Consider the following 27,056-nt stretch of genomic DNA (forward strand, 5'->3'; position numbering starts at 1 on the left):
CACAGCGAGCTGCCCCTCACCAGTGAGAAATTAAGGCACCCCTGGGCTGCCACCCCAGGGGCACTTACACTACGGGCTTTTTCAATCTCAGCCCCCGGCCAGACCGAGTGTAGCCTATCCCCACCAGCAGACATCAGAACCTGGACAGCTTGGAGAGCGCGCCTACAACTGGGGACAGGCTCGCCACAAAGCCAGATCAAAACCCAGGAGAGAAAGCCCTCCCCTCGCCGTCCTGTTCCTCAGCCCATTACATCCAGGAGCAGTTCCACCGGGCTCACCCTCCAGACCGGCTTTCCTGCTCCCTTCAAACTGGTTAGGACAGTTCAACCCATTCAAATCAGAAGGCGGCGGGCCCCACATGCTTTCCCAGATGACCTACTCCCCATACCTCAATACTCAGAGCGCTCCGGGTTTCGGTCATACTGGTACTAGCTAAGGCCCATACCAACTGATAAGAACAGATACTACACTTGATCTTAGCCAAAAGGCCGAGAAGCGAGACCCCACTACCAGGGGTTACATTACTGAGAGGTCCTTGCACCACACAGCCCCTGACCAGACAAATATAGCCCCATTCCTATCAGAAAAGCATTCGTACTTAGGGAGAGTACTGCCTGCCTTCAATCAGGGACAAGCCTGGTAAACCAGGCCAGAATCGGCCCGGGAGGAAAAGGACCCACCTTTTTAATCTGAATTACAAACTAGCACTGCCACTCAAGAGACACCAGCGTTTTGATCCCAAAAGCTGATAGACACACACTACAGTTTATTAGCCGAAAGACTAAAAAGTGATATGCAATTCTGTGCATATGGATTTCTCATGCTAAGAGAGGTGTTCTGTGTTATCAATGAAAGATCGTGGGCATAGAGACTATTTTTCTGCAATGGTTGTTCTGCAATTGTCATTAGGTACATGTTTTACACCTAATTTTTAAAGCGGTTTAATTATAATACATGCTTCATATGCAGACCGAAGATAAAGATCATCTGCTGTGCAGCTCAATATCTCTTTCGCTCATTGACAGGCACAGCTCCTGATTTTTCTTAACCATTGGGTTATACTGCCCCCCTACAGGAGTAGAACACTAGGCAGGAAAAAGCTCTAGAAAAAAACCCACTCAGCTATAGGCACTGGTCCTGGCAATATCTTCTTTTTGAATTGAATTTTTTCCTCATTATTTTGTTCCTGTGGTCTACAGTCAAGTGCCGGACCTGAGTCGTAGTGGTTCCTCCTAGCTGACAGCACCCACATTATGATGGAGCAGTCTCCTGTCTGGAGCAGTGCCCAACCTGTTCCTGGTTTGGTAAGTAGCTGTCCCCCCTCTACCCTTGGAGGGTTCTGGGGTGGACTTGGGCCCCTGCCTGGGACGGTGAGACCCCTGGGTTCTCCTCCCCCCCCCCCCCACCCCCCCAGCCCCTCTAAAATTTTGGTGGTCACTGTGGGTCTTTCGGCCCCCTCCCTGGGTGAGGTTATGAGCTAGCTGTTCCCACATGCTCTTAAGGGGACTGGTTGAAGTTGCTGCTGACCAGGTTTTCCTGGTTCGCAACAGGGGTTTGAGCAGGGTTATCTGCCATCCTGGGGGCTTGTGACTAGGGCAGGGATTTCCTTTGGGCTCCCTGTGGCGGTTGTTGGGCTGGGGGAGCTGATGGCTTAACATCTGCGGGTACGCACCTCATGCAGCCGGATCCGGCCGAAAATGTAGGCCGCGGCTTTGCGGCCTAATCGTTGAAAACTTTGTGAGGCGTCCCTGTGAGGGTGTTTGAGACCACTGCCTCCCGTTTGGGTATCTGCCTTCCCCTCTGCTGCCCCTGGGTGGTCGGCTCCACTGGGGCTCGTGCCCATGCGGATGGGCACCCACAAAAATGTAGGCAGCGGCTTTGCGGCCTACTAGGCCATGCAGCCAAGTTGGGCAACCCCGTTGGGGGGGCGCGCCCAGTGAGTTTAGCTGAAGCCCCCGCTCTTCCTTGTGCTGAGGATCCATGCACTTGCGGCTGGGCCTCCACAAAAATTTAAGCTGCGGCCTGCTAGGCCATTTGGTCAGCTTGGAGCCTACATTTGAAGGGGTGGCGCTGTGGGGGTGCTTCATTTGTGAATGACAGCCTTGCCGCCTTTGTGTGGGGCACCTGCCCCTTTAGCGCTGCGGGACCATCAGGGTACCCTGCCTCTGCGTCTTAGCGGACGGCCCCTTTTAAGTGGGCTATTTTCTATTATGCCCTCTATTAAGGGCGACCTTGTTGTTTGTTTTTTTTTGTTTTGTTTTTGTGGGGTCCGATAGGTTGTCAATTGTGGGCCCTTTGCCTGGCGTCCCCTTTGCGAGATCTTAGTCGGCAGCCTCATGTTTTTCAGGGTGAGCTTAGTATTTAGCGACCCTACTGGGTCTGCGTCCACACACCAAGTGCTCAAATAGGGAGGAGGATTCCTCTGCTCCTCTAGCCGTGTTTAAATAGGCACTGGTGGATGCACTGTTTGTGTCAGTGCGTGACAAATGGAGGTTGCGGCTAATGCTGCATCGGAGGCACTGGTCCTTTTTTTGGCACCCACAGGTCCTCCCAAGTGACGAGGGTGTTCCCTTTTTCCCTCACTTTAACAAAACAGGGGAGTTGTCCAAAACGCAATGGCTCCTAAGCGCTTTTTGCTTGCTGTGTCCTTATGAAGATAACTGCGTTAAAGGTGGATGGTCCCACCTGTAGAAGACTTGTCGGGTTAAAGGTCAAATGAAGATACCCTAATTCTGGTTGAGTCCCCGGCCTTTAAAGACCCGGCTGATAGGACGGAGGTTCTGGCCCACAATGTGTTCACTGTGGCACTTAGGCCATTATTTACTATTTCCCTGATGTAGCAAACTCTGATCGAGTGGGCTAAACTTTTATGCCTGGACCTGCAGGGAAAACAACTTCCCCCTGGCTTTAGGTAGCTGGCGGATCAGTTGGTCCAGGGTCTACAGTTTAGCTTTGATGTCTTTTTGCATGCGGCTCCTTTGATTTTTAAGCTGTCAGTATTAGCAGTGGTCCTTCTGCATATTATCTGGCTAAACTGGGGCAAGGAGCCCCATCGTAGACGTAGGCCATTCTCCTTGACTCATAGGAGGCCTTTTCATCTCTCGGGTCTCAAGACAAGGGATCAAAAGTCAGGGCTTCCACCGGAGGTTCCCGAGAGGACCTGGTCTGGTATGCCACTAGCATGCACTTCCGGACCTGCAGACAAGGCTGCCTCTGCCTGTAGGACGCCCTCACTAGTTTCTGTGGTGGGGGGGATGTCTTCGCTGGTTTTCGGATCCATGGACCTCCCTGGTACAGGACAAGTGGTTTCACTAAGTTATTCAGTCAGGCTACAAGATCAAGTTCAGTCTTATCCTCCGGAAAGGTTCTTCCCTTCCAACCTGCACTTCTCTTTGGGGAAGTCTAAGACTTGTTACTTCAAGGGTGATTGTTCGACTTCGGAATGTTTTCAGGGGTTTTTACACAAACCTCCTTACAGTCCCCTAGAAGGAAGACAAGGTACGTCCAATTCTGGACCTCAAGTGCTTTGTGTGAGTACAGAAGTTTCGGCATGGAGTCCATTCACACGGTAGTGGTGTTCTACCTCAGGGGGATTTCTTCTCCCTTCTATCGACATGAAAGACACCTACCTGCACATTATAATATGTGGTGGTCACTAGCGCTTCCTCCGTTTTGTCATGGGCGGAGAGTATTATCAGTTTGTGGCATTGACCTCTGTCTCGCCTCTGCTCATCGGGTCTTCAAAAGAGTGTTGGCCCCAGTGCTGGCATTGTTTGTCAGCAGGAGATCGCGGTACTGGGGTACCTGGACAGTCTTCTGTGAGCGTGGTCTCTGACTGCTCTGATGGCCAACTGGAGAATGCTCTGCAAACTGAGGGAGTTTGGTTGAGTTCTGCACCTTCAGAAGTCTTTGTTTCTGTCCACAAAAACTGGACTATCTGGGTCTGACTTGGCCTCAGCCAGAGTGTTTCTTCCTCTGGAAAAACTCTGGAGTTTGCAGCAGGCAATTCAGCTTCTGTTCAGGAGACGGTCATCATTTCGGGCTTACACGCGGTTGCTGGGCCTGATGGTGTCCTACCTCGAGGCGATCGGTTCCACACAAGATCTCTGCTAAAGAGATTCTGGTAAAATGGGACAGGATCCATGGTCTCTAGAGGTGGCTTCCTTCTCCAGCACTTCCAACAGGAAAAATCCTTTCTCCCCCTGTATTGGACGGTTGTCACCACGGATGCCAGCCTGTCCGGGTGGGAAGGCGACTTAAGCACAGACATGCTTAGGTGGTCTGGACTCTAACAGAGGCCAGACTACCGATGAATGTACTGGAACTCCTAGCGATCACACTTTGTCTGACTCATTGGACAATTTGTCTTCAGGGGTGTACGGTATGAATTCATTCAGCCGTGGTCTATATCAATCACCATGGGGGCACAAGAAATGTCCTGGCGGCTCGGTAAGTAGCTGACATTCTAAGGTGGGTTGACCGATTTCATTCCAGTGACTCCTGTGCAGGATCCAGGCAGAAGGGATTCCAGTCATTCTAGTGGCTCCCGACTGGCCTTATCGGTCTCGGTAGGCTGATCTGGTACGGCTGTTCGCCGAAGCTCCATGGGGACTTCCTCTCAGGGAGCATCTGCTGTCCCAGGGACCAATCTTCCATACTGCTTCAGTCACTGGCTTTGATGGCTTGGCTGTTGAACACCAGGTACTGAAGGATGGAGGTTTGTCTTAGTCGGTGATTCGGTGATTCCTACACTGTTAAAAGCTAGGAAATCCACTTCTAGGAAGATCTATCGTACGTGGAAGAAGTACATTGCGTGGTAGGAGTCTCTCTGGGTTCATCCTTGCTCCTTCTCTGTGGATTGAATCTTAACCTTCCTTCAATGGGGGGGGGGGGGGGTTGAACAGAAATTGGCCTTGAGTACTATCAAGAGCCAGATATCGGTTTTTGGCAGTCTTTTTTCCAACGACCTTTGGCCACACACTCCCTGGTGCGTACCTTTTCTTCAGGATGTCCGACATTTGGTTCCTTCAGTGCGGGCTCCGTTGCCACCCTGGAATATTAATGTTGTGCTTTCAGCTCTACAGAAGCCTCCCTTTGAAAATGTTCAGAAGGTGTCCCTTTTTTTTTTTTTTTTTCTTTTTTTTTGACCCGTAACGTGTGAAACACACTCAAAAGACTTAACACCCGGTGCATAAAAAGTGCACACACGCAAACGTGAAGAAACACAAAAACTGCACAGGGTGTGCGAAAATGGTCTGGCCTCCGAGGTTGGACCTATACCTTGATCCCCCGGGGCGCAAGACTCCTGACAGGGACTGAGGTACTTCCTATAGTTTGCCTGGCCGAGACCTGGCAAACCCCGTTCTCCAGGGGGACTGCCGAAACAGCCCACCCCAAGTACTGGGTGGGGCTCCCCCGAAGGGAGACCCCATGAGAGAGGGTGAACTAAGCCAAAAGGCCATGTCCACCCCCCCCCAAGACTTTCAAGGTAGGCCCAGAGACCCACACCGTACTTGTCGTGCAGAAAAAAAAGTGACAGTGAAGTGACAAACACTACAAAGAAAAAGCACACACGCAAACAAAAAGGTGGGGAGGGGAAGTGGAGAAGTGAATTAGTGCCTATGTGTAAAATACAAAGGCAGGCCTTCCGGCCGGAATAAAAATTCCTCTGGTTGAAGCCAAAAGGCCTAGCCCAAGAGGCAGGTGCTGAAAAAGTGTGTAGGTGCAGTGACCAAGGTGCCGAAAAACTCAAGGCGAGCTGCCCCTCACCAGTGAGAATTAAGGCACCCCTGGGCTGCCACCCCAGGGGCACGTACACCACTGGCTTTTTCTATCTCGGCCCAAGGCCAGACCGAGTGTAGCCCTATCCCATCAGGAGGCATCAGAACTTTAGACAGCTTAGGGAGAACCTGCCTTCAACTGGGGACGAGCCTTTTGCAAGGCCAGATTCAACCCAGGAGGAAAGGCTCTCCCACCGCCATCCGCCATTCCTTACCAATCACATCCAGGAGCAGTACTAACCAGTCGGACAAGCTGGTTTTCTCGCTCCCTTCAAACTGATAGGGGCGGACCCATTCAAATCAATGGACCCATCTGGCTTTCTCTGGCATGGCTTACTTCCCGGTCCTCCAGTTACGCCCAGAGCGCCCCGGTTCATTTCGGCCCCTACCGATACTAACCATCAGGTTCCATACCAACTGATAAGAACAGATACTACGCTTGATCTTAGCCAAAAGGCCGAGGACTTCCCAAACTGTGGGTCGCGACCCACTGGTGGGTCACAAGCCGCATCTTCGGAAGGTGTCCCTGCTTCACTGCCCCAGAAGGTGGCCTTCTTTGGTGGCTATCACCTCTGTGCGCAGGGTGTTGGAACTGGCAATGTCATCCTGTCCACCTTATGGTGATTCCTAAAGATAAGGTGGTGCTTTGCCTCTGTCATTCATTCCTTCCTAAGGTGGTCTCTGACTGTCATTTGAATGAAGACATTGTGTGGCCTCCCCTGTGTCCCAGGCCTAAACATCTGAAAGAAATTGCCTTGCATGCCTTGGATGTTGTTCAGGCAATTAGGGTGTAACTGACAGCTATGGAATCTTTTAGGAAGTCAGACTCTCTATTTGTGCTCACGAACAGAACTTAGAAAGGGTTGACTGCTTCTTTTGTGACCATTTCCAGATGGATCAGAGGTGGTTCAGGCCTTTTGCATCAAGGGTCAGGTTCCTCCTTTCCTTGTCAATGTGCACTCTACTAGGGAGCTTAGTGTCTCCTTGGCTTTTCGTCAAGCGTCAGTGACGTAGGTTTGCAAGTCAGCCACCTGCACACATTTTTTTACAGTTTTTTGTAAAGTGGATGTGTAGGCATCTGCGGATGCTTCTTTTGGCCGCAAGGTTTTGCTGGCTGCTGTTTAGAGGACCTGGTTCTCTTTGAGGGTGTAGTATTTTTTTGTTTTTTTTCAGATGAGGTCCAGTTGTGTATGGTTGAGCTCCATGTTACCTGGTTGGCTATGGTTAGCCTTGGGAATTTTTTTCTTTTGTTTACCACCTCTCATGTTTGACACTGCTTTGGGACATCCCAATGGTTAAAAAGAATCAGGAGCTGTGTCCATCAATGAACGAAAGAACATTGAATTGATGAATTATCATAAAATACATTTCTCTGATCGACTGACGCAGCACCCACCCCTCTGTGGAGTTGGCTTTCTTGTGACACTGCTTGTAATAAAACTGAGTGCCTATAGCTGAGAGTGGGTGTTTCCTCCTGGGACTGCCCATAGGTGTAGTCAAGCTTTTTCCTGCCTAGTGTCCTACTCCTGTAGGGGGCAGTATACCTAATGATTAAGAAGAATTGGTAGCTGTGTCAGTCAATAAACATCAGAAAAATGGATTTTACTGTAAGTCAAAAATCCAATTTTTTCATTAGGGCATTTTTGTGCTTATGGCTGCCTGCTTGCAAAGGCATTATAGACTTTAATGCTCACTGGTGAAATGCAGACCAGTGTGTTAACTGGTTTATATATATCTCCCCCTGCTTCTCAAAGAGGCAGTTATCAAAGTACTAATTCAGAATATAAGAAGCTGTGGTGCTTCCCTAAAACAAAAACTGTGCTTAGTCTAGTGATTATGGTTTTACTTGATTAAATTATAGGTAAATTGAGAGGACTCTGTAACTTAAAGTGGAAGTAAATGCCATATACTTGCCTCTGCTCCACTGATGCGAGCTCCCTTGCGCTGGCACTTCCAACTTCTGGTTTGTTTTCTTGTTCGGTTCGTTGTGTCTTCGGCCATCTAGATTGACTGGCCCAGAATAACATACTGCAGTGCTCACGCATGCTCACAGGAGATAATTAATCTTCATCACTGTAGAATGAGTTCTGCGCATGTGCAACTCCATTTACATTTTTTTTAGAAGAGGAGCTGGCATGCAAAATTTTTATTGCAGATTACACGCTCTCGTCTGCAATAAAATCTACCTGCTAGCAAATTCACAAAGTTTCTTCCATAAGCACTGTTTTATGTTCTTGATGGCAATAAAAGCCAATTCATTTTGTTGCTGAAAAGTGGTTGTAGAGGGATCTTGCCCTCTTTAAATCTCAAAGTACATAGATGATAAACTAATATAAATATAAAAAAAATGAAAAAGTAAAATATTAGACCCTAAAAAAATTGTGCATTTATCGCTGTAAGTGTATAATTAGGATTAGTAAATAAAATATATCCAATTCATGTGATATGCATATCATAAATACATAAAAAACATAATAATGAACTTGAAAATGTGTACCCCATACTTCATACCACAATATCAAATGATTGACTATCAATATTAATTGAACACACAAATATGAAACAGTCTAAATCCACAAATAGTTGTGCTCTGTAAAGAAAAAAAATTGGTGTCAATGTGCTCAGGAGGTGTTATCCCAACATATTCACGCCTCTTACCAGAGTTGATCTCAAATTATACAGATGAAACCTGCTCATGTGTGATGGTTTTTATCGCCAGATATCCAAATACAGATATGGCCCCAACTGAATCCCAGCATATGGCATAACTCGGCCAACACAAAGATCAATACCTCCAAACCCTCATATAGCAGAGAATAGAAGAAGCTTCATAGTGTAGTAAATCAGTGACAGATTTTATTGTAAAAGATATTGTACTTACATCTTTAAAAGCATCGAATAGCGGAACAAGGTTCTACAAACACGGCTGCGATCCCCGCCAGCAGACCAGTGCACATGACCTCACAGATGTGGCTCCATCGACTCGTTTCCCTGTAACAGAAATCCTCTGGTAATAGACTCCCTTATACTTAAGCCCATTCTTGATCCAGCGCTGTCTGAAAGTGGCTCTTCCTACTCACAGGACAGGGAGCCATTGGCTCCTGCTGCTGTCAATCGAATCCTGTAGTGAGGGGGTGTGGCCAAGCTGCACTGTCTGTCAACAGATGCAGACACCGAAGCTCAGGATGCAGCACACAGGTGTGCCACAATAGGAGCACGGGCGAGGCACCCAAGGATGATCGGAGCTGCTCTGTGCAAAACCATTGCACAGGGTTGGTGCGTAAAACATGTTTGTTTAGAAAAAATTTAAAAATAGCTTCTTCAATAGGACCCCAACCTCTCATCTCATCACGCACAGTAATTCAGTGTGCAGTTTCGGTATCTGTATGAACAAAAAGAGATGACCGCACTCCGATGTAAATCAAACTGGAGTATGTTCATTCCACATCAAAAAATGGGCAAAACTTTAAAACATCACACTGTGTGAGTGCAGGACAAAAGAGGTAGACGCGTTTCACGTTTGAATTGGTAATGAGTAAGCGACATCTCTAGTCGTGAAACGAGTCTACCTCTTTTGTCCTGCACTCAGTGTGATGTTTTTAAAGTTTTGCCCATTTTTTTGATGTGGAATAAACATACTCCAGTTTGATTTACATCGGCGTGCGGTCATCTCTTTTTGTTCATACGGCTTTGGATTACGGATCCGACAGCACCTGATACCTATCCCACCTATAGCGGTCTCCCCAGTCTGGATTCAGTTTCGGTATCTGCCGGGTTGAATAAACTCCTATGCATGCACAGGAGAAACACCATCCCTGGCCTTCCTGTTAAAATGACTGAAGATCAAAACCGGAAAAATGACCAGCATCACTTGTTGATGATGCATCGCTGCAGCGGGGGTGAGTATTGTTCCACTTAAAGGTGACACTGTTGTCTCAAACAAACATGGAGTTTACTTAACAAAAAAAAGGTTTTCTACTTTCTCTCCGGTGGCCTGTGTCTGTTTACTTTTTAAAGCGCTATAAACCTCCATTGAAATCTTTTGCATTCAATACTTCCAGAAGTGCCGATTCCCTTTTGCCCTCCACCACAGGTTTCCCTGGGCAATTTTTTAGTTGTGTTAAAATCTGCATTTTTTGCTAGTAAATTACTGTACAGTAGCAGCTTTGCGCTACCTGGATGTTAATGACTACCTGGACATTAATAAGTGTACCTTGGCAGACAAGGGGTTATAGGGCTTTTCTGTTGAAACATGTTCCTGAATGGACTATTTTATGTTAATCTGTCTATCCGTACGCCACAATGGCACTACCAGGTGCACTCAGCTTCTGGTTTTTCCCCTCATAGTGCTCGGGGAGCCATAAAACTTGAGGTGCACTTCTAAGCCACATCCCCAACTACCCCTCTTTTCCACACTTCCCTAATGCCTTACATAGTTATGGGTCAGTGGGCTGGTAGAGGCTTTTCAAGTTGCTTGCTACAAAGTCCAGTAGAAGGGACAGTATAACATTAAGATTTTCCTTACTGCAGCAAACATTCAGATATAACAAACGTGGCATGCTAAGAGGAAAAAGTTTTGGTTGTAAAAAGGCTTAACACTTTCTTAAAAATTAACAATTTATTCATTTCATCTGCAGGCTTATTAGACATGTTTAAAGTAGTGCACTAGTAAAACAAGTGCGCATCAAAGGGAAATATTGCATGCGTTTACATTTCTTGCTATTTCTCTAGTTTTACATTATTTACCACAAGTGTGTATAACTTGTAGCAACTGCGTACTTATTTTGTACTGCACAGTTTGTACATTTGCATTATGCATTGCCAAGCACATCTCCATCCATTTTCATAAATTTTCTTTACACATCTGTTTTAGATGAGAGCATTATAATAGCAGCCATAAACTGAATAGTTTCTGTACTGTACATTTTTTCTATAGAATTGAAAAAAAAAATCTATTTCTTTATTGTACATCACGGGACACAGAGCTGATAATAACTATTTGGGTTATACGCCACCTATAGGTGAATGGACATTGGCAACCAATAGACAGGAATTTCCTCCTCATATAACCCCCTCCCATTAAGGAAGAACATCCGTTTTTTCGCCAGTGTTTTAAAGGTGGTGGTCATGGCTGTTAAAGCTCTCCAAGGTTCGTGTTGTCCCAGAAAAGGGGACCATCTAATCGGATCCATTCAAATGGCTAAGTGCTAAAAGGATGGTACCTGAGCCTCGGCATCCGAATACCCGAGTTTCCGCCTGTAATGTGGCCATTTGTTGGCGCTGGACCCTGGGAAATGAAACCTTGGTTAAAGCGGAGTTCCACCCTGGATTTTTTTTTTTTTTTAATACCCCCGGGACAGTCAGGGCTAGTACATTCCACAATGGCTAGCCTCTGATCTGTCCCGGGTTGCACTTACCTGTTAGGACAAATACTTACCTTGAAAACGTCTTGTCCAGCGCTGCCATCTCAGATGTGGGCAGCTTGAAGCCAGCGAGATCCCCTTCGGCGTCTTCTTCCGCCTTCTTTGGTCCCACGATGCTCTGCGCCGGCCCCGACGTCACTTCCGGGTCGCGCGCGTCATCCCTCTACAGCTTCTGGGCATGCCCAGAAGCTGTTTAGAAGGGGATGACGCGCGCGACCCGAAACTGACGTCGGGGCCGGTGCAGGCGCAATGATTCCTGGGAGCTATGACGTTCAGCTCCCAGGAATCATTGCAGAGCCAGGAAGTGACGACGGGCCGCGGCCGAGGAAGGAGGAAGAAGGAAGTAAGGTAAGTATTTTTTCTTCGCTACGAGGTAAGTAAAAAAAAAAAAATATGCGATTATCCATTTTTTTCAGGTGACCCGGAGCGAGAAGATAGAGGTAAGTATTAAATTAGGGTGGAACTCCACTTTAAATACCCAAGCATTTCCAGCAGGGTGCTCTACAGGTGCAAAGGAGTGAACCCCGTATAACAGGGGGACCCGGTCCTTGATGGTCATGGACGGAGCCTGTCGTAATGGGTGAAGTTTGGGTCCTATTCAGGGTCCTGCGGCGGGACTGGTAAGTGTTCCTTTTCAGTTTTTGAAAAAAAAGACGTTTGTTGGGAAAGGAATAGCACAATATGTTCAGCAGGTTTGTTTGTCTGCATTACAGATCTCGGTCAGCTTGGTCCATGTGCTAAAGCGCGCGCCCCTCGGTGCATGTGCAGTGCGGAGCAGCACTCGTGAATGATGTCACGGGCCAGCACGAGAACGCCGTTTTTTTTTTTCAACGGAATGCTGCTAAGGCAGAAGAGTTTAGAATCTCTGGCTGGACGGTCGGCTGATTGGGGAAGCGGTGTAGGTCTAATGTTTGGACATGTGTTACTGTACATGGCAAAGAAAAGGGTGTTTTTTTTTTTTTTTTTTTAATTGTGATGGCTGTTAATTAATGCTGTATCACACTAGATCTACCTTGGTGCAAACCTTTTTAATTCTGGGTCGTCTTTATGTTTAAAGCAATGTCTTCCAGAAAAAGAAGCAGGGGTGCAGCAGGGAATGGGTCAAGTACCCCCACACCAGGATTAAATTCTCCTAGTCCGGTTCCCACTGCATTTTCTTCCACAGAAAGACCTAAAGCTACTGGCTAATCTGAGCCTTTATGTCTATCAGGTATTGTTGCTACCTCTGATGCTCCTGTTTCTCCCTATGTTACTAAGGATGACTTAGCATCTGCCCTGGCTAGCCTAGAGGGTAAAATAGTCGGGATGATTTATTTTTCTCAGGGTGGGAAGAAAAGGGATAGGTCCCCTTCTTCACCTGGGCCCAGCAAAGAGGTAAGACCTATAGCCCTAGGTCCTACGGGGGCTTCTGGTCTAGAACCAGATTGGGCAGTAGAAGATGATGAGGAGGTAGCCATTCGTGACATGGAGGAGTCACAGGCTGAACATATTTCTCCTTCAGAGGATTCTGATTCTGAGGAACCGTTACAGCATCTCACTCCGAAAGCATGATGACTCAATCCCTTACTGAATTGGTGTGGTTGGGTTTAAATTGCCTGTTTCGGAGGTATCTGAGGCCTCTTGTTCCTTGATAGGCTCTTTACGTCAGCGGGTGTTCAGGCCTTTCCTTTTCACCCCCTGCTGTGGCAGCTGGTGTATGCAGATTGGGATAATCCTGACAGGTTGTTCATTCGTCAGAGATTTTCTTTGCTATATCCTATGGAGGAGAATTTCCAGAAAAAGTGGGCTATGCCGTCTTTTGACGCTGCCATCTCTTCTGTGAATAAGAATTTAACATGTCTGGTTGATAATGCCTTGGAGTTTAGGATCCAGCAGATAAGAAACTGGAGTCCTTATCTCAGGCTACCTTTGCTGTTGCTGGCTCTGCTGTTCAGCCAGCTATTGCAGCTATAGGGGACTGTCAGTCCTTGAAGGACCGTTTTTAAGAGGCTATCAAAGGATCTGCCTATTCGGATTGAATCTGCGGATGATTTAGCAGAGATCTCTTGCGCTTCGTTGTTTTCAATTGATGAGCTTAAGGATTCTATCCAAGTATCCCAGGTTGGCCCTGTTCTCTGTTCATATGCGCAGAGTTCTGTGGCTGAAAAATTGGTCAGCAGAAATGCCTTGTAAAAAATTGACAGCTTTCCCCTTTCATGGGGAATATCTTTTTGGTGAGGATCTGCATAAATATATCCATACAGTTTTCAAAAACTTGGGAACATGATAGTTTCCTCCCTATCGGTTTCTGGGCTCAAATATTCCTACATGCCCAGAAAAAAGGAGGCCCTTGTTCCAGGCCTTGGAGCACCTGTGGATTCAGGGTGTATTTGTGGAGGTTCCAGTCAGCGAAAAGATTCACAGGGTTTTATTCAAACCTCTTTACAGTGCCAAAACCAAATGGTGAGGTAAGACGCATTCTGGATCTCAAGGCTCTGAATCAATATTTGACTGTATGGTGTTTTCACATGGAATCAATCCACTCGGTAGTAGCCTCTCTAGGAAGAGAAAACTTTATGGCCTCCATAGAGATCGGGGATGCATTGCTTCATTTGCCAATCTTCAGGCCACATCAAAAGTTTCTGCGCTTCGCAGTGGGGCAGGGCCATTTCCAATTTGTGGCTCTGTCTTTCAGCCTTGCTTCAGCTCCTCCAGTGTTTACAAAGGTTTTGGCGCCGGTATTGGCTTCTCTAAGGGCTCAAGGCATCTCAGTAATAGGATACTTGGCCGACCTGCTGCTCAAGTATCATTCAAGCCCAGGTCTGACATATGATGTGTCTCTTACAATCCAGTTCTTAGAGAGTCTGGGTTGGATTATCAACAGAGAAAAGTCGGCCTAAAGGCCTGTTCAGGTCCTGGAATATCTAGGTCTAGTTTTAGACACCGCTCAGGCAAAGATTTTTTTTTTTTGCCATCAAGAGAAAGTTCTGGCTCTAAAAAAGCTAGTTCAGAGGGAAAATGTTTTTTCCATTCGACTGTGCATGAGGCTGCTAGGCAAAATGATGTCGTCCTTCGAGACGATTCCTTATGCGCAGTTCCACTCCAAACTGTTTCAGAACAGTATTCTTTCCGCTTGGAACCAGAAGGTCCAAGCCTTTGATTGCCCAATGTTCTTTCCCCCCAAGAGTAAGGCAGAATCTGATTTGGTGGTTGGTTCCTACCAACTCAATCAAGGGGAAATCTTTTCTGCCGGTAGCCTTGGAAAGTGGTAACCAGACACCAGCCTGCTGGGCTGGGGTGCTATCCTGGAGGATCTGTCTGCCCAGGGAACGTGGTCTCGGGCGGAACAGATTTTACCCATCAACATTTTGGAATCCGGGCTGCCTGTTTGGCACTAAATTATTGGACGTCCAGACTACAGGGATGTCCTGTCAGGATTCAGTCCCAACAACTCGACCCTAGTGGCTTATATCAACCATCAGGGTGGCACCAGGAGCCAGTCGGTTCAGAAGGAGGTGACTCATCCTATCGTGGGCAGAGAGGTAGGTTCTGTGTTGTCAGCAGTATTCATTCCAGGGGTGGACAACTGGCAGGCAGACTTTTTAAGTCGCCAGCAGCTGTGTGCAGGGGAATGGTTCCTACACACCGAAGTGTTTCAGCTGATCTGTCAACGTTTGGGTACTCCCGATGTTGTAGATCTGTTGGTGTCCAGGTTCAACAACAAACTGGACAACTTTGTTTCCAGATCCAAGGATCCGATCGCGATCGGAATAGATGCTCTGGTGACTCCTTGGTCACGGTTCAACCTGATTTATGCATTTCCACCAGTTCAGCTTCTACCTCGGCTGTTGAACAGGATACAGGTGGAGGGGAAACCGTTGATCCTTGTGGCCCACGAGGTCTTGGTACGCAGAAATCATAAGGTTAGCGGTGGGAAAGCTGTGGTTGCTGCCAATGTCGTCCATATCTGCTATCTCAAGGTCCCATATTCCACCCTGCTTTACGGTCTGGCTATTGAAACCATAATATTAAGAGACCAGGGAGTCTCGGTTTCGGTTATGGCCACATTGTTCAATGCCAGGAAGCCCATTTTTTGCAAGGTGGGATTTGCATGGTTTCGCCAGTTAAACCACCCCTATGTCTTCGAGACTTGAATCTGATTCTCACAGCCCTGCAGAAGCAGCCTTTTGAGCCTATCAGGCATATTCCCTTACTACTGTTGTTGAGGAAGCAGCTGGTCTTTTTGGTTGCTATAACCTCAGCTAGAAGGCTGTCGGAGTTAGCGGCTCTTTCGTGTAAAGAACCCTTTCTAATTCTGCATCAGGGTAAGGTAGTTTTTTGTCCTCATCCTTTTCTCTCTAAGGTAGTTTCTGGGTTTCACTTGAACCAGGACATTGTTCTATTTTCTTTTTTCTAATCCTCGGTCTGAGGAAAGGTGGTTACATTCTATTTAGGTTGTACGTGCGATTAAAGTCTATTTAACCAGGTCGGCACAGATTCGTAATACTGATGCTTTCTTTGTATTGCCAGATGGGCCTAAGAAAGGCCAGGCGGCAACTTCCTCCACTATTTCTAGGTGGATTTGTCAGGTCATTTCTCAAGCTTATGGCTTGAAAGGTAAGGTTCCGCCTTTTAACTTAAAGGCCCACTCTACCAGAAGGGTAAGTGCTTCATGGGCAGTGCACCATCAAGTATCTTCGGCCCAGATCTGCAAAGCTGCTACCTGGTCTTCAGTTCATACATTCACAAAATTCTAAAGTGGACATTAGCGCCCGTGAAGGGGCTCAATTCGGTAGTAGCGTACTACAAGCAGCTGTATAGTCCTAAATTTTTCTTTACTCAGGGGCAAATTTGGGACTCTGTGTCCCCTCCCCTCAAGGGCATTGCTTTAGGACAAATAGTTATTATTACCAGCTCTGTGTCCCGTGATGTACGATAAAAAATTATAGGATTTTTCCTAAAGCTTACCTGTAAAATCATTTTCTTTGAGTACATCACGGGACACAGAGCTCCCTCCCCTCTTTTTCTTGGATCTTCATTGCTTACTTCAAAAAATGATGTTCTTCCTGTATGGGAGGGGTTATTTAGGAGGAACTTCCTGTCGATTGTTTGCCAGTGTCCATTCACCTATAGGTGGCGTATAACCCAAATGGTTATTATTACTAGCTCTGTGTCCCGTGATGTACTCCAAGAAAAGGATTTTACAGGTAAGCTGTAAGAAAAAATCCTATTTTCCTTTTCAGTCTGCAGTGCTGTCATTTTCTGTAAAATTCAACATAATATGGCAAACTAGAGGCATTCTGTACACGGGTGTGCAGAATTTCCCCAGAAATGCCATTTCCTGCTTGTATAATTGTCTCACTGATTTTCCCAGATGTCTGCACTAAGATACAAGTCAGATTTTAGGCATCCGAACATTTCTTTTTTTGGTGAGATACTCCCAGAGAGTTAATCACTATAAAGGGATGTTGACACTGCAATTTTCCTCATTAAAACACTACAAGTGCATCAGCTGATGATGAAAAATTCACTCCCACTCAAATTCACTTTGCACATTGATGTAATCAAACATACCACTTTTTCTTAAGAGCAGAAACAAGTACTAATCTTGCAATGTACATTGGTCACCCAGAGGGGGGATTGCTTTTTTTCACAACAAAAGTCGAGTCACTCTTTAAAACTGCTCAGCCTGCATAAAATTTATTCTTATATTTGCTCTGCTCTGTTCCTGTGATGATGATTGAAGAAGGTTTGCTGTCTGGAAGGCTGCAGTGTGAAACTGGCCCTTAAGCCCCGTACACACGTACCGATGGTCGGCTTACAAATGTTCCTCTTTTCTCCCCGGGATGTCGGTGTCTGCTGAAAAGTGCAAAGACAGCACAAGGACAGCACAAGAATTTTGTCCGCCGACTGCAGAAGTGATGTCATGTAATGGTTAACTTTCCCTGTGTTTTCTATTTTCTGAGCATGCCCAGTCTTGCAAATCTGCGGTCTGTCGGCCGAATTCTGTACTGACAGGCGAACAATCGTCCGTTCTGGTGTCGGCATACAAATATTTTCATGTTTGCACGAAAGACTTTTGTCCGCGGATTGTGCGCAGACATCTGTCGGAGGCACCATACTAACACGCGTACAATCGGCAGATCCTTCGTCCACCGACGTTTGTATGCCGACGATCGGTACGTGTGTACGGGCCTTTAATCAGGATAATTGTGTATAGAATAGATATGGGTCCCAAGCCCCTATCTGGCTTTGCAGCACAGATATGTGATATGCATTCTCTATCCTTGTGTAGTTTTATTACTACAAGAGTTCTGGGCTAGCAAAAGGCTGACTGGACATTATATTTGATATTGAACTGCATCTGAAGGAACATATTTTTCCAAAAACATAAACCGTTCACAGTATTTTTCGAATAGCTCTCCATTACCCTACAAACACTTCTTCCTTGTATGCTTCAGGAGGTTCAGAAGCGCTTTCCTGATGGAGTACCTTTGCTGGACCCTATTGATGATATGGGTATTCAAGATCCCGGGCTGAAAAAGGTGGTTCAGAAAACGGAGGCATTTGAGCACCGAATGTACTCGCATCCTCTAAATAATGACCCTAATCTAGAGACCCTCTACAAACTGTGCGAGAAAAAGGCCCAGGTAAGTTAATCTCCAAAATATTGAAGGTCCCTTCTTCCTTCGTCCTTTCTTCTGCACGTAAAAGCCTTCTAAACATTTCTATGTGCACCTTGTGTTTTTCACCCTTATAAGATTTGCATTGATCATGTAATATGGTGGTTGTTGCTCTGTATGCACAACCTATAGTAGAGTAAATCATCTCATTCCAATGTCAGAAGTTTCTGTTTGTGTTCATACATGACATGTGGCATGGAACTGCACAAGTTAATGTATGGCTTGTGTCTGTAGTCTGGATTGACACTTCCTGTGCCCGGATTAAAAATATCAGGCCCCGACCCCTTCAACCTTGGCAAACGGATAACACTAGAAGTCTGCAAAAAGCATAGCCGTGCTCTTGAGCGCCTATGGCGTAAGACTAGGTCTCAGAAAGATTTCAACCAATATAAATCTGCCCTCTAAAAATACAATTCTAGTCTCCACACTGCCAAACAGACCTATTTTATCCCTCTCATTAACAGCTTGTCATCCCGCCCCCAGCAACTTTTCGCTACCTTTAATTCTCTACTCCGTCCTCCACTACCCCCTCCCACTAACTCACTCCCTACCCAGGAGATTGCCAAGCACTTCAAACAGAAGATTGATACAATTCGTAAGGAGATCATTGCGGTTCAGATACCTTCCATGCCTTATGCTTCATGCCCACAGGTGCGATCACTACTTCCATCATTCAACCCCACCACTATAGATGAGGTTGCTAAACTACTTGCCAACATCCACTTAACCACCTGCCCTCTTAATCCTGTTCCCTCGCAAATGCTACGTTCACCTTCTGGCCCTATTCTACGCTCTCTAACCCACATCTTCAATCTCTCCCTCTCTTCTGGCATCTTCCCCAACTCTCTAAAACATGCACTAGTCAGGCTCATACTTAAAAAAAACCCTCAATGGACCCAACCGATCTTAACCTACGCCCTAGGCCTATTTCCTTGCTCCCCTTTTTATCCAAACTCCTTGAACGTCTGGTCTGCAACCAACTGTGTGACCACCTTGCCGAGAATAGCCTCCTTGATCCCCATCAGTCTGGATTTCGGCCTCAACACTCCACTGAAACTGCTCTCCTAAAACTTACAAACTATCTACTAATGGCCAAAACCAATAGACAGTATTCTGTACTCCTACTCCTGGACCTTTCTGCTGCCTTTTATACGGTTGACCATCCCCTCCTCCTCAAAAAACTCCATGCCTTTGGTCTCCGTGAGTGTACTCTTCACTGGTTATCATCCTACTTATCCAACCGCACCTTTAGCGTTATGTACAACTCTACTTCCTCCTCTCCTCTTCCCTTCTCTGTTGTGGTCCCCCAAGGCCCCAAAAGCTACCCACGGCTTCCAATACCATCTCTACGCTGACGATACCAAAATCTATTTATCCACCCCTCGGCTCTCTCCCTCATGGTCCTCGCGTATTACTAATTTACTCTCCGATATATCGGTCTGGATGTCACACCACTTCCTCAAACTCAATCCATCCAAAACCGAGCTTGTAATCTTTCCTCCACCACGTGCCCCTTCCCCTGATCTGCCAATATCTATGGTATCCCCGCATGCCAAGGTCTTAGGTGTTGTCCTGGACTCTGAACTCTCCTTCAAGCCCCACATCCAATCGCTGTCCAAATCTTGCCGCCTCAACCTCTGCAACATCTCCAAAATACGCCCCTTTCTAACCAAAGACACATCAAAGCTCCTAGTTCACTCCCTGGTCATCTCGCGCCTCGACTACTGCAATTCCCTTCTCATTGGCTTACCTCTACACGGGCTATCCCCCCTTCAATCCATCATGAATGCTGCCGCCAGGCTCCTCCACCTTACCAATCGCTCAGTGTCCGCTGCACCTCTGTCAAGCCCTCCACTGGCTTCCGCTCACCCAACAAATTAAATTCAAAATACTAACCACATCTTACAAAGCCATCCACAGCTTAGCCCCCAGCTACATCACTAGCCTAGTCTCAAAATACCAACCTAATCACTGTCTTCGTTCCCCTCAAAACCTCCTGCTTTCTAGCTCCCTCGTCACCTCCTCCCATGCTCGTGACGAGGACTTTTCCAGAGCCTCTCCAATCCTATGGAACTCCTTACCCTTATCTGTCTGATTATCTCCTACTCTATTAGCTTTTAGGCGATCTCTGAAAACCCTCCTCTTCAGAGAAGCCTATCCTACCCACACCTAACAAATATACCTCCATTTTCTCCATCAGCCCACCCCCCACGGTTATTGCCTTTTGTGTCACTTGTCAATTTCTTCTAGATTGTAAGCTCTCACGAGCAGGGCCCTCTAGCTCCTCCTGTAATGAGTTGTATTGTAACTGTATTGTCTTCCCTCACATTGTAAAGCGCTGCGCAAACTGTATATAATAATATCAAAATCCCTGGGTGTGTCTAGTGCTCTTCAGGTGAGAGCTAATTAATTAGATCTGACACAAACCAAGCAGGCAAAGATTACCATGCATTAGCCCTCCCACATTTGTTATGTGATGAGGCATGGATTGTAACCCGCAACAACTAGTTGCCTGTTCCCTTAGCATATGGGTGCAAGTTAGTTGGATTATTGCATGGACACAAATATCCAGAACACTACAAAGTGCAGTCACAACATGTGAGCCCATCATTACGAGGTAAGGCAAACAAATGACACAGGGAATATGATTACACCAAGTCACAGCGTATTTTTTCATGTGAGATCTTCAAGCAACTATGCCGGACTGGGCGACGAGCTGGATCTCTATATCCACGGTCACCCCAGTCTGGCCAACGAGCGCATGCAGGCCTTAGCTCCGCGCTGGTTCAGCCGCGACATAGTCCCACGGGACGGAGACTGGCCCCGCGAGTTAAACGTCTCGCCAGGATGCACACGACAGGGACTAGGCTTATGTCGCATCATTCCTATTTGGCCGACAGCCCCCCACTTCGGTGGCATGGGGTCCTGTCAGGAGATGGCCCCCGCCTGTGTTCCTGGTATGGTGAGTAAGCGTCCCCCTCCCTGGCGGATTTTGGGGTGGACACGTGCCCCTCCCTGGGATGGTCGGACCCGCACACTCCTGGGTTTCCCTCTGTCCAGTCTCTTCTTCCCTCGTGGACAGTCGATGTGGCAATGTCCTTCAAGACTTCCTCTGGTGGTTCCAAACGATCCTAGTCTGGCGAACAAGAGATCGGTCTTTTCCAGACCTGCGGACAATGCCTACTCGTCCTGAAGGTGTGTCCTCACCCATCTATGGGATGGGGGGTTGTCCTTGCCAGTTCTCGGACCTACGGCTGGCCCGGATCCCAGGCAGCTGGGTTCAGGAGGTCATGCGTTCCAGTTGCAAGATCGAGTTTCGATCCGTTTTTTCCAGTGAGGTTTTCTCTTCCAATGTATTGCTGTTCCCGGATCGCTTGTAGGTGCTCTGTGGGGCAGTTCAGGCTCTCGTTCAACAAGCTGGCCCTTTGATGGTTCCGTGCGGATCAAAACTTCAAAGCGATATCGGTTCGCACGATGGTGGCTTCCCTACATCAGGGGGTTTCCTGTCCTCCATAGACATCAAGATGCCTTCCTTCACATCCCGTTGTGTTCAGGACACCAACGTGTTCTCCGTTTTTTGCTGCGGGGAATGATCACTTTCGGTTTGTGGCGTTACCCCTTGGTCTCGCTTCTGCTACTCTGGTTTAGTCCCCTACGGTGCAGACAAACGAATTTGGAAGTCACCATGAGAACTTTGGAGGAGTTCAGGTGGGTTCTGAAGTCCTCTCTGGTCCCTTCTGTGAGACTGGACTATCTGGGCCTGACTTTGGACTCGTCCTTAGTCAGGGGGTTTCTCCGGGGGGAAAAAAGTCTTGGAACTTTAAACTGCGGTTCACCTGTTACTGTCCAGCACGTGGTCGTCCCTTTGGACCTGCATGCGAAGTTCTGGGGCTGATGGTGTCATCTTTCGAGACGGTTCTTTTCGCTTTTCAAATGGGACTAGAATCCAACTCTCTGGACTTTCGGATCCGGGTGACCAGGGAGTCTCGATCTGGAATTGTTCCTCCCCTTTTTGCTGGACCATTGTCACCGCGGTTACAAGCCTGTCCGGGTGGGGAGGAGCCCTCGGCAGGTTCTCTGCTTCGGGAGTATGGTCCCTGGTGGATCCAGGTCATCGATCAATGTCTTGGAGCTCAGAGCGATCCGGCTTTGCCTAGTTCACTGGATCGGGCACCTACAGCTGTCCAGTGCACATTCAATTGACTACGCCATGAGCGTCGCTTATGTCATTCACCAGGGGTGTCCTTGCGGCCTTGGAAGTGACAGGCTTTCTTCGTTGGGCGAAGCGCCTTGTTCCTGCACTCTCTGCTGTTCCCTTTCCCTGTGTGAAAAATTGGCAGTCGAAAAATTGCCTCCGTCGATAGGCCTTGGATGCAGGGGAATGGTCCCTTCATCCGAAGGTGTTCCAGCAGTTGTGCCTTCATTGGGGCACTCCAGACTTGGACCTGTTGGCATCGCATCTATTGGATAGTGCAGAGGTTTGTGGCCCGCTCCTTGGACCCTCTGGCGGGTGCAATGGTGGCACCATGGGTTCTGTCATGGGCAGAACATTCGATAAGTTCAACATGAACGATGCTGAGAAGTTTAGCATGGTCGCCTGCGCTAGACTGACGCCGGCGTGGTCGTGTGAGAGTGCATACGCATGGGCCAAGGTCAGCTTCAGCTGCTATCTGCTTTTCCTCCTGTCAAGTTGCTGCCAAGAATTCTTCGCAGGATCGAGGCAGAAGGGATTCCGGTCATTCTCTCCGAGCTGGTACACCGTCCTGGTCAGACTAGCCACCGACGCTTCTTGGAGGCTTCCTCTCAGGGAAGATTTATAGTCTCCAGGGCCAATCTTCCATCCAGCTTTACGGTCGCTGGCTTTGCCAGCTTGGCTGTTGAAAGCCAGGTCCAGAAGGTCAGGGGATTGTCTGCTTCGGTGATTCCCACCCTGCTTAAAGCGTGGCAAGCGACTTCTTGGATGATTTTTTCTTCATACGAGAAAGTCGTATATTGCATGGTGTGAGTCTCTTTGGGTTCCCCCTCGCTCTTGGTGGTCCGGATCTTGACTTCCTTTAATGGGGAGTTGCTCACAAGTTGGCCTTGAGTACTGTCAAGGGTCAGGTTTCGGCTTTGGAAATTTTCTTCCAAAGGCCGTTGGCCGCCCGTTCCCTGGTGCGTAACTTCTTCCAGGGAGTGCAACACTTGGTACTTCCGGTGCGACCAACTGGGGCTTTTGATTTGGTGCAGTAGGTTCATCCAGGACCTCTTTTTGCAAGCATTTGAGGGTATCCCCGGCCTACCTTTTACAGAAGGTGGCCTTCTGGTTGCTGTCACTCTGCATGCAGGGTGTCGGCACTGGCGACATTGTCCTGTCCTCCCTATTTGTTGGTTCATGGAAACAAGTGTTACTTGTCCGGATCCGTCCTTCCCTCCGAGGGTGGTTTCTAGTGTTCACTTGAACGAGGACATTGTATTACCATCTTGTGTCCTAAGCCCTTACATCCTGCAGAATGTGCATGCATACTCTGGATAGAGTTCGGGCACTCAAGGTGTACTTGGCGGCTACCGAGTCTTTTCGTAAGTCAGGCTCATTCTGTGTACTTACGGATGGCCCATGAACAGGACCGCCTGTGTCTCCTGCAACTGTTTCCAGATGGCTTAGACAGCCATTGGTGCATGTTTATTCGATCAAGGGTCAGGTCCTTCCTTTCCTTGTTTTGGCGCTTTCTACTCGGGCGCCTAGTGCTTCCTGGGCTTTTTCGCCATACAGGCATCTGTGCTCCAGGTTGCAAGACGGCTGCCTGGTAGTCTATTCACACCATTACCAAATTTTATAAGGTGGATGTGCTGGCATCTGCAGATGCCTCTTTTGGCTGCAAAGTTTTTGCTGGCTGCTGTCTGGAGGGCTTTTGGCCTTCCTTGAGGGTGTTTACTGTTTGTTTCAAGTGGGCCTCATCTTTTGTTCAGATGAGCCCTCTGTTGTCTTGTTGGCTAGGTTTAGCTTTGGGCACTTGTTCTTTTCTGCTGTTCCTTCCCCTCATTTTATGGCACTGCTTTGGGACGTCTCTACTGATATGGATCAGAGAACTGCGCCGTCAATGAACGATAGAGAAAACTGGATTTTTGACTTATCGCAAAATCCTTTCTCTTACATCCTTTGACAGACGCAGCTCTTAATGCTTCTTCACTATTGGGTTATGCGCCATCTACAGGAGTAGACTAGGCAGTGAAAAGTTTTCACTCGACGCGCGTATAGGGGCTGTCCCTTTCGACGTAACCCCAAACACACTGTGATCTCAGATCAGTTTCTTGCTGCCTAGTTAAGGAGTAGGACCTAGGTTTCCCGCTGGGACTCCGGTCTCAGTTTTTATTTTATTTTCAGAATGTTTATTTCTCTTCACTCACTATCGCTAGCTAGTGTCAGGGGGATTCTCCTGGTGAACTACAAGCGACAGCTGGGTTGAGGTTTCGCACCTTACGGTCTCGCAGCCTGGCCAACGAGCGTGAGCAGGTTGTGGTCCGCCCAGGCCTCGCCACGACGTTGCCCTGATGGATGGCGACAAGCCTGCGAGCGGATTCCTCGCCGGGACGCATCTCGGGAGCTGGTTTGGAGAGGAGCCCACCAGTCCATGGAATGGTGAGTGATGCAACCCCCCCCCCCCCCCCGTGTCCCTGAGACAGACCTCTGAGGGGGAGCTGCGGGCCCACTCCTGGGGATAACAGGGCTGTGTTTCTCTGAAAGATCCCCCAGGCCTATCAGGACAGGCCCTGCCCTTCCCCGCTCCTGCTGGGGGAGCTATAGTTGGGATCTGACGCCTTAGGGGGGGTGCTGTAGATGTTACCTTGTCCTGGGGGGGGGGCCCCTTAGGTGGATTCCCACGGTGGCCTCATGCCTGTGTTCCTGAGTGCTTGGCACCATTTTCAGCCACCATTTAAGTGTGGGCATAAGGCTCTCTGTGTAAGGGAAGCGGGCATTTTCCCTATGCTTCCTATACCTTTCTATTGGCACCATTTTGTTGTAGCCTGAAGGCTACACAGGCAGATTTTGGCCTCTAGTGATGATGTATCACTTCCTGTCAGAAGTTTCTCATGCTGAAGACTGACTGCAGAGCGGCTGCTTTCCCAGCAGTGGAAAGTATAGCGGTGTGGACCGCGATCGCAATTTAAAGGGGCAGTACACATTTTTTTCTTCTATTGTAAAATGGAGTCCCAAGGTAAAACTTCCCCCTCTGACTTTTTGTGTGTCCGGGCTCTCCGGATTGAAGTCTCTCATATCTGTCTGCAGCCTTAGAAACTCTGACATCAAAGGTTCACCTTGTGATGAAACAAGTAGCTACCCAAAAACGGCCTATGCCTTCTGATTCAGAGTTTGCTATGGTCGCCATGGACAATCCCATCCCTGAGGGATCTCTGTCCTTGTCAGATGGTAAGAATGTGTCGTCCTCGGCTGCGGCGCAGGAACGCACTATGGTGGAAGCACTGATTCATTCAGTGAGGGAAACATTGCAAATGCATGATGAGCCCACACAGTCAGGAAAGCGATCGTTTTTGGCTCCTGCAAGGCCCAGAAGTCGGGTCAGGTGTTCCCTTGTCTCGAAGAGTTTCACGATATTGTGAATGAGCAATTGCAGCTCATTAAGCACATGCTGGTGGTGCCAAAGCACTTTGACTGCCGTTTCCCCTTTGTTGACTCAAATCGTTGGACAGTGCCGCCTAGGGTGGATCACTCTGTTTCCAGGTTGAACAGATCTACGGTGGTTCCTGTGGAAGACTCTCCGGCGTTTCCGGACCCGGTGGACAGACGATTGGAATCCCTTTTCCGCCACCTACATTTGTTGGCGCGCTCAATACTTAAACCCGTATTCGCGTCCGTCCTGGTTTCTCAGACGGTTACTGAATGGGTTAAGGTACTTAGGGATGACTTGAACACTAAGAAGGTTCCCCTGACTCTGTTTGCCATGGTGTATCTGTGTGATGCGGCTCCTCTGGTTGCTAGAGTGTCTGTGGTGGGGATTACCATACGCCGCATGGTGTGGCTGATAAACTGGTCAGCAGACCAGGCTTCTAAGAAGGCCTTGACTGATCACCCATTTTTGGGTGAACGCCTGTTTGGTGACTTCTTGGAGTTAATCAAGGGTCTAACGGGGGGTAAGAGTACTCTTCTTCCCCAATCCTCAACAGGCAAGACTACTCGCAGTCAGCGGGGGGCCTTCTTTCCGGGTTCACAGGCGTTTTTTCCATGCCTTGGGGGAGCGGGATGACGGTAAACCGTTCAGAGCCTCTGGAGGGAACAAGAAGGCTTGGTCGGGTAAGCCAGAGACTAGCCAGTCCGGTTCAACAGACGAGTCTTCTCTGCATGAAGGGGCACCCTCACCTGATTCGGGGTGCATGGGACATCTGCGTTGCTTTCAAGAACCCTGGACATCTCTGGTTCGGGACGAATGAGTTCTCGGGCCAATTAGTTCAGGGTACAAGGCCGATTTTCGGTCTCCCCCAACAGACAGGTTCTTTCCACCATGTCTTCGTCTATCTCCAGATCGCTTGTAGGATCCCAGGGGGGCAGTGCAGGCTCTCCTTGCACAGGGAGTGATTGTGCCGGTTCCTTGGCAGTAAAGGTTTTGAGTTGTTTTTTTTGTTCAAACCTGTTCAATGCCCGAAAACCCTGAGTCTTCTCTGCGGTTTTGGCCTTGGTGTTGGTTTTGCTCCGCAAAAAGGGATTGCGGTCCTCGGGTATCTGGACGGTCTCCTGTTGAGACCAAGTTCTCATCTGGCTTTGTTGGGTGACTGGTTACTCGTGGTTCAGACCCTTTGGGTGTTTGGGTGGACCATTGACCTTCAGAAGCCTGCGCTGACCAAGTCGGTGCGCTCGTGTGAATTTAGACGACTCTCTAGCGAGGGTTTTTCTCCCCAGGGCAAACCCTTCAGACTTTGCAGGGCGAGATCAGTTCTCTGATGGACAACGGCCTCTCCACCCTATGGACTTGTATGAGGTCTCTGGGGCTGATGGTGTCGCTCTTCGGGGCTGTCCTGTTTGCTCCATTTCACACAAGACCTCTACAAAAGGAGCCAGGATCCGCAGTCCTTGGCCAGGCTGTTATGTCTCAGCCATTTGACGAGGTTGGAACAGTCGTGGTGGCTTCTGTCGCCCGCTCTGAGCCAGGGCAGATCTTTTCTACCACTGCTGTGGACGGTGGTCGCCACGGCTGCCA

General features: G+C 48.1%; 1 protein-coding gene across 1 annotated transcript in view; it reads left to right on the forward strand.

Annotated features, from left to right (window-relative positions):
• The window catches only part of MTREX (Mtr4 exosome RNA helicase), a 232,204-nt gene that overhangs the window by 138,566 nt on the left and 66,582 nt on the right, over nucleotides 1-27,056 (forward strand). The window contains exon 21 of the mRNA XM_082255208.1: nucleotides 17,644-17,832. Coding sequence (XP_082111334.1) covers nucleotides 17,644-17,832 — 189 coding nt within the window. The remainder of the gene's footprint in view (nucleotides 1-17,643; nucleotides 17,833-27,056) is intronic.

The sequence above is a fragment of the Pelophylax lessonae genome (assembly GCF_965119305.1).
Source record: "Pelophylax lessonae genome assembly, chromosome: 1".
NCBI lineage: Eukaryota > Metazoa > Chordata > Amphibia > Anura > Ranidae > Pelophylax > Pelophylax lessonae.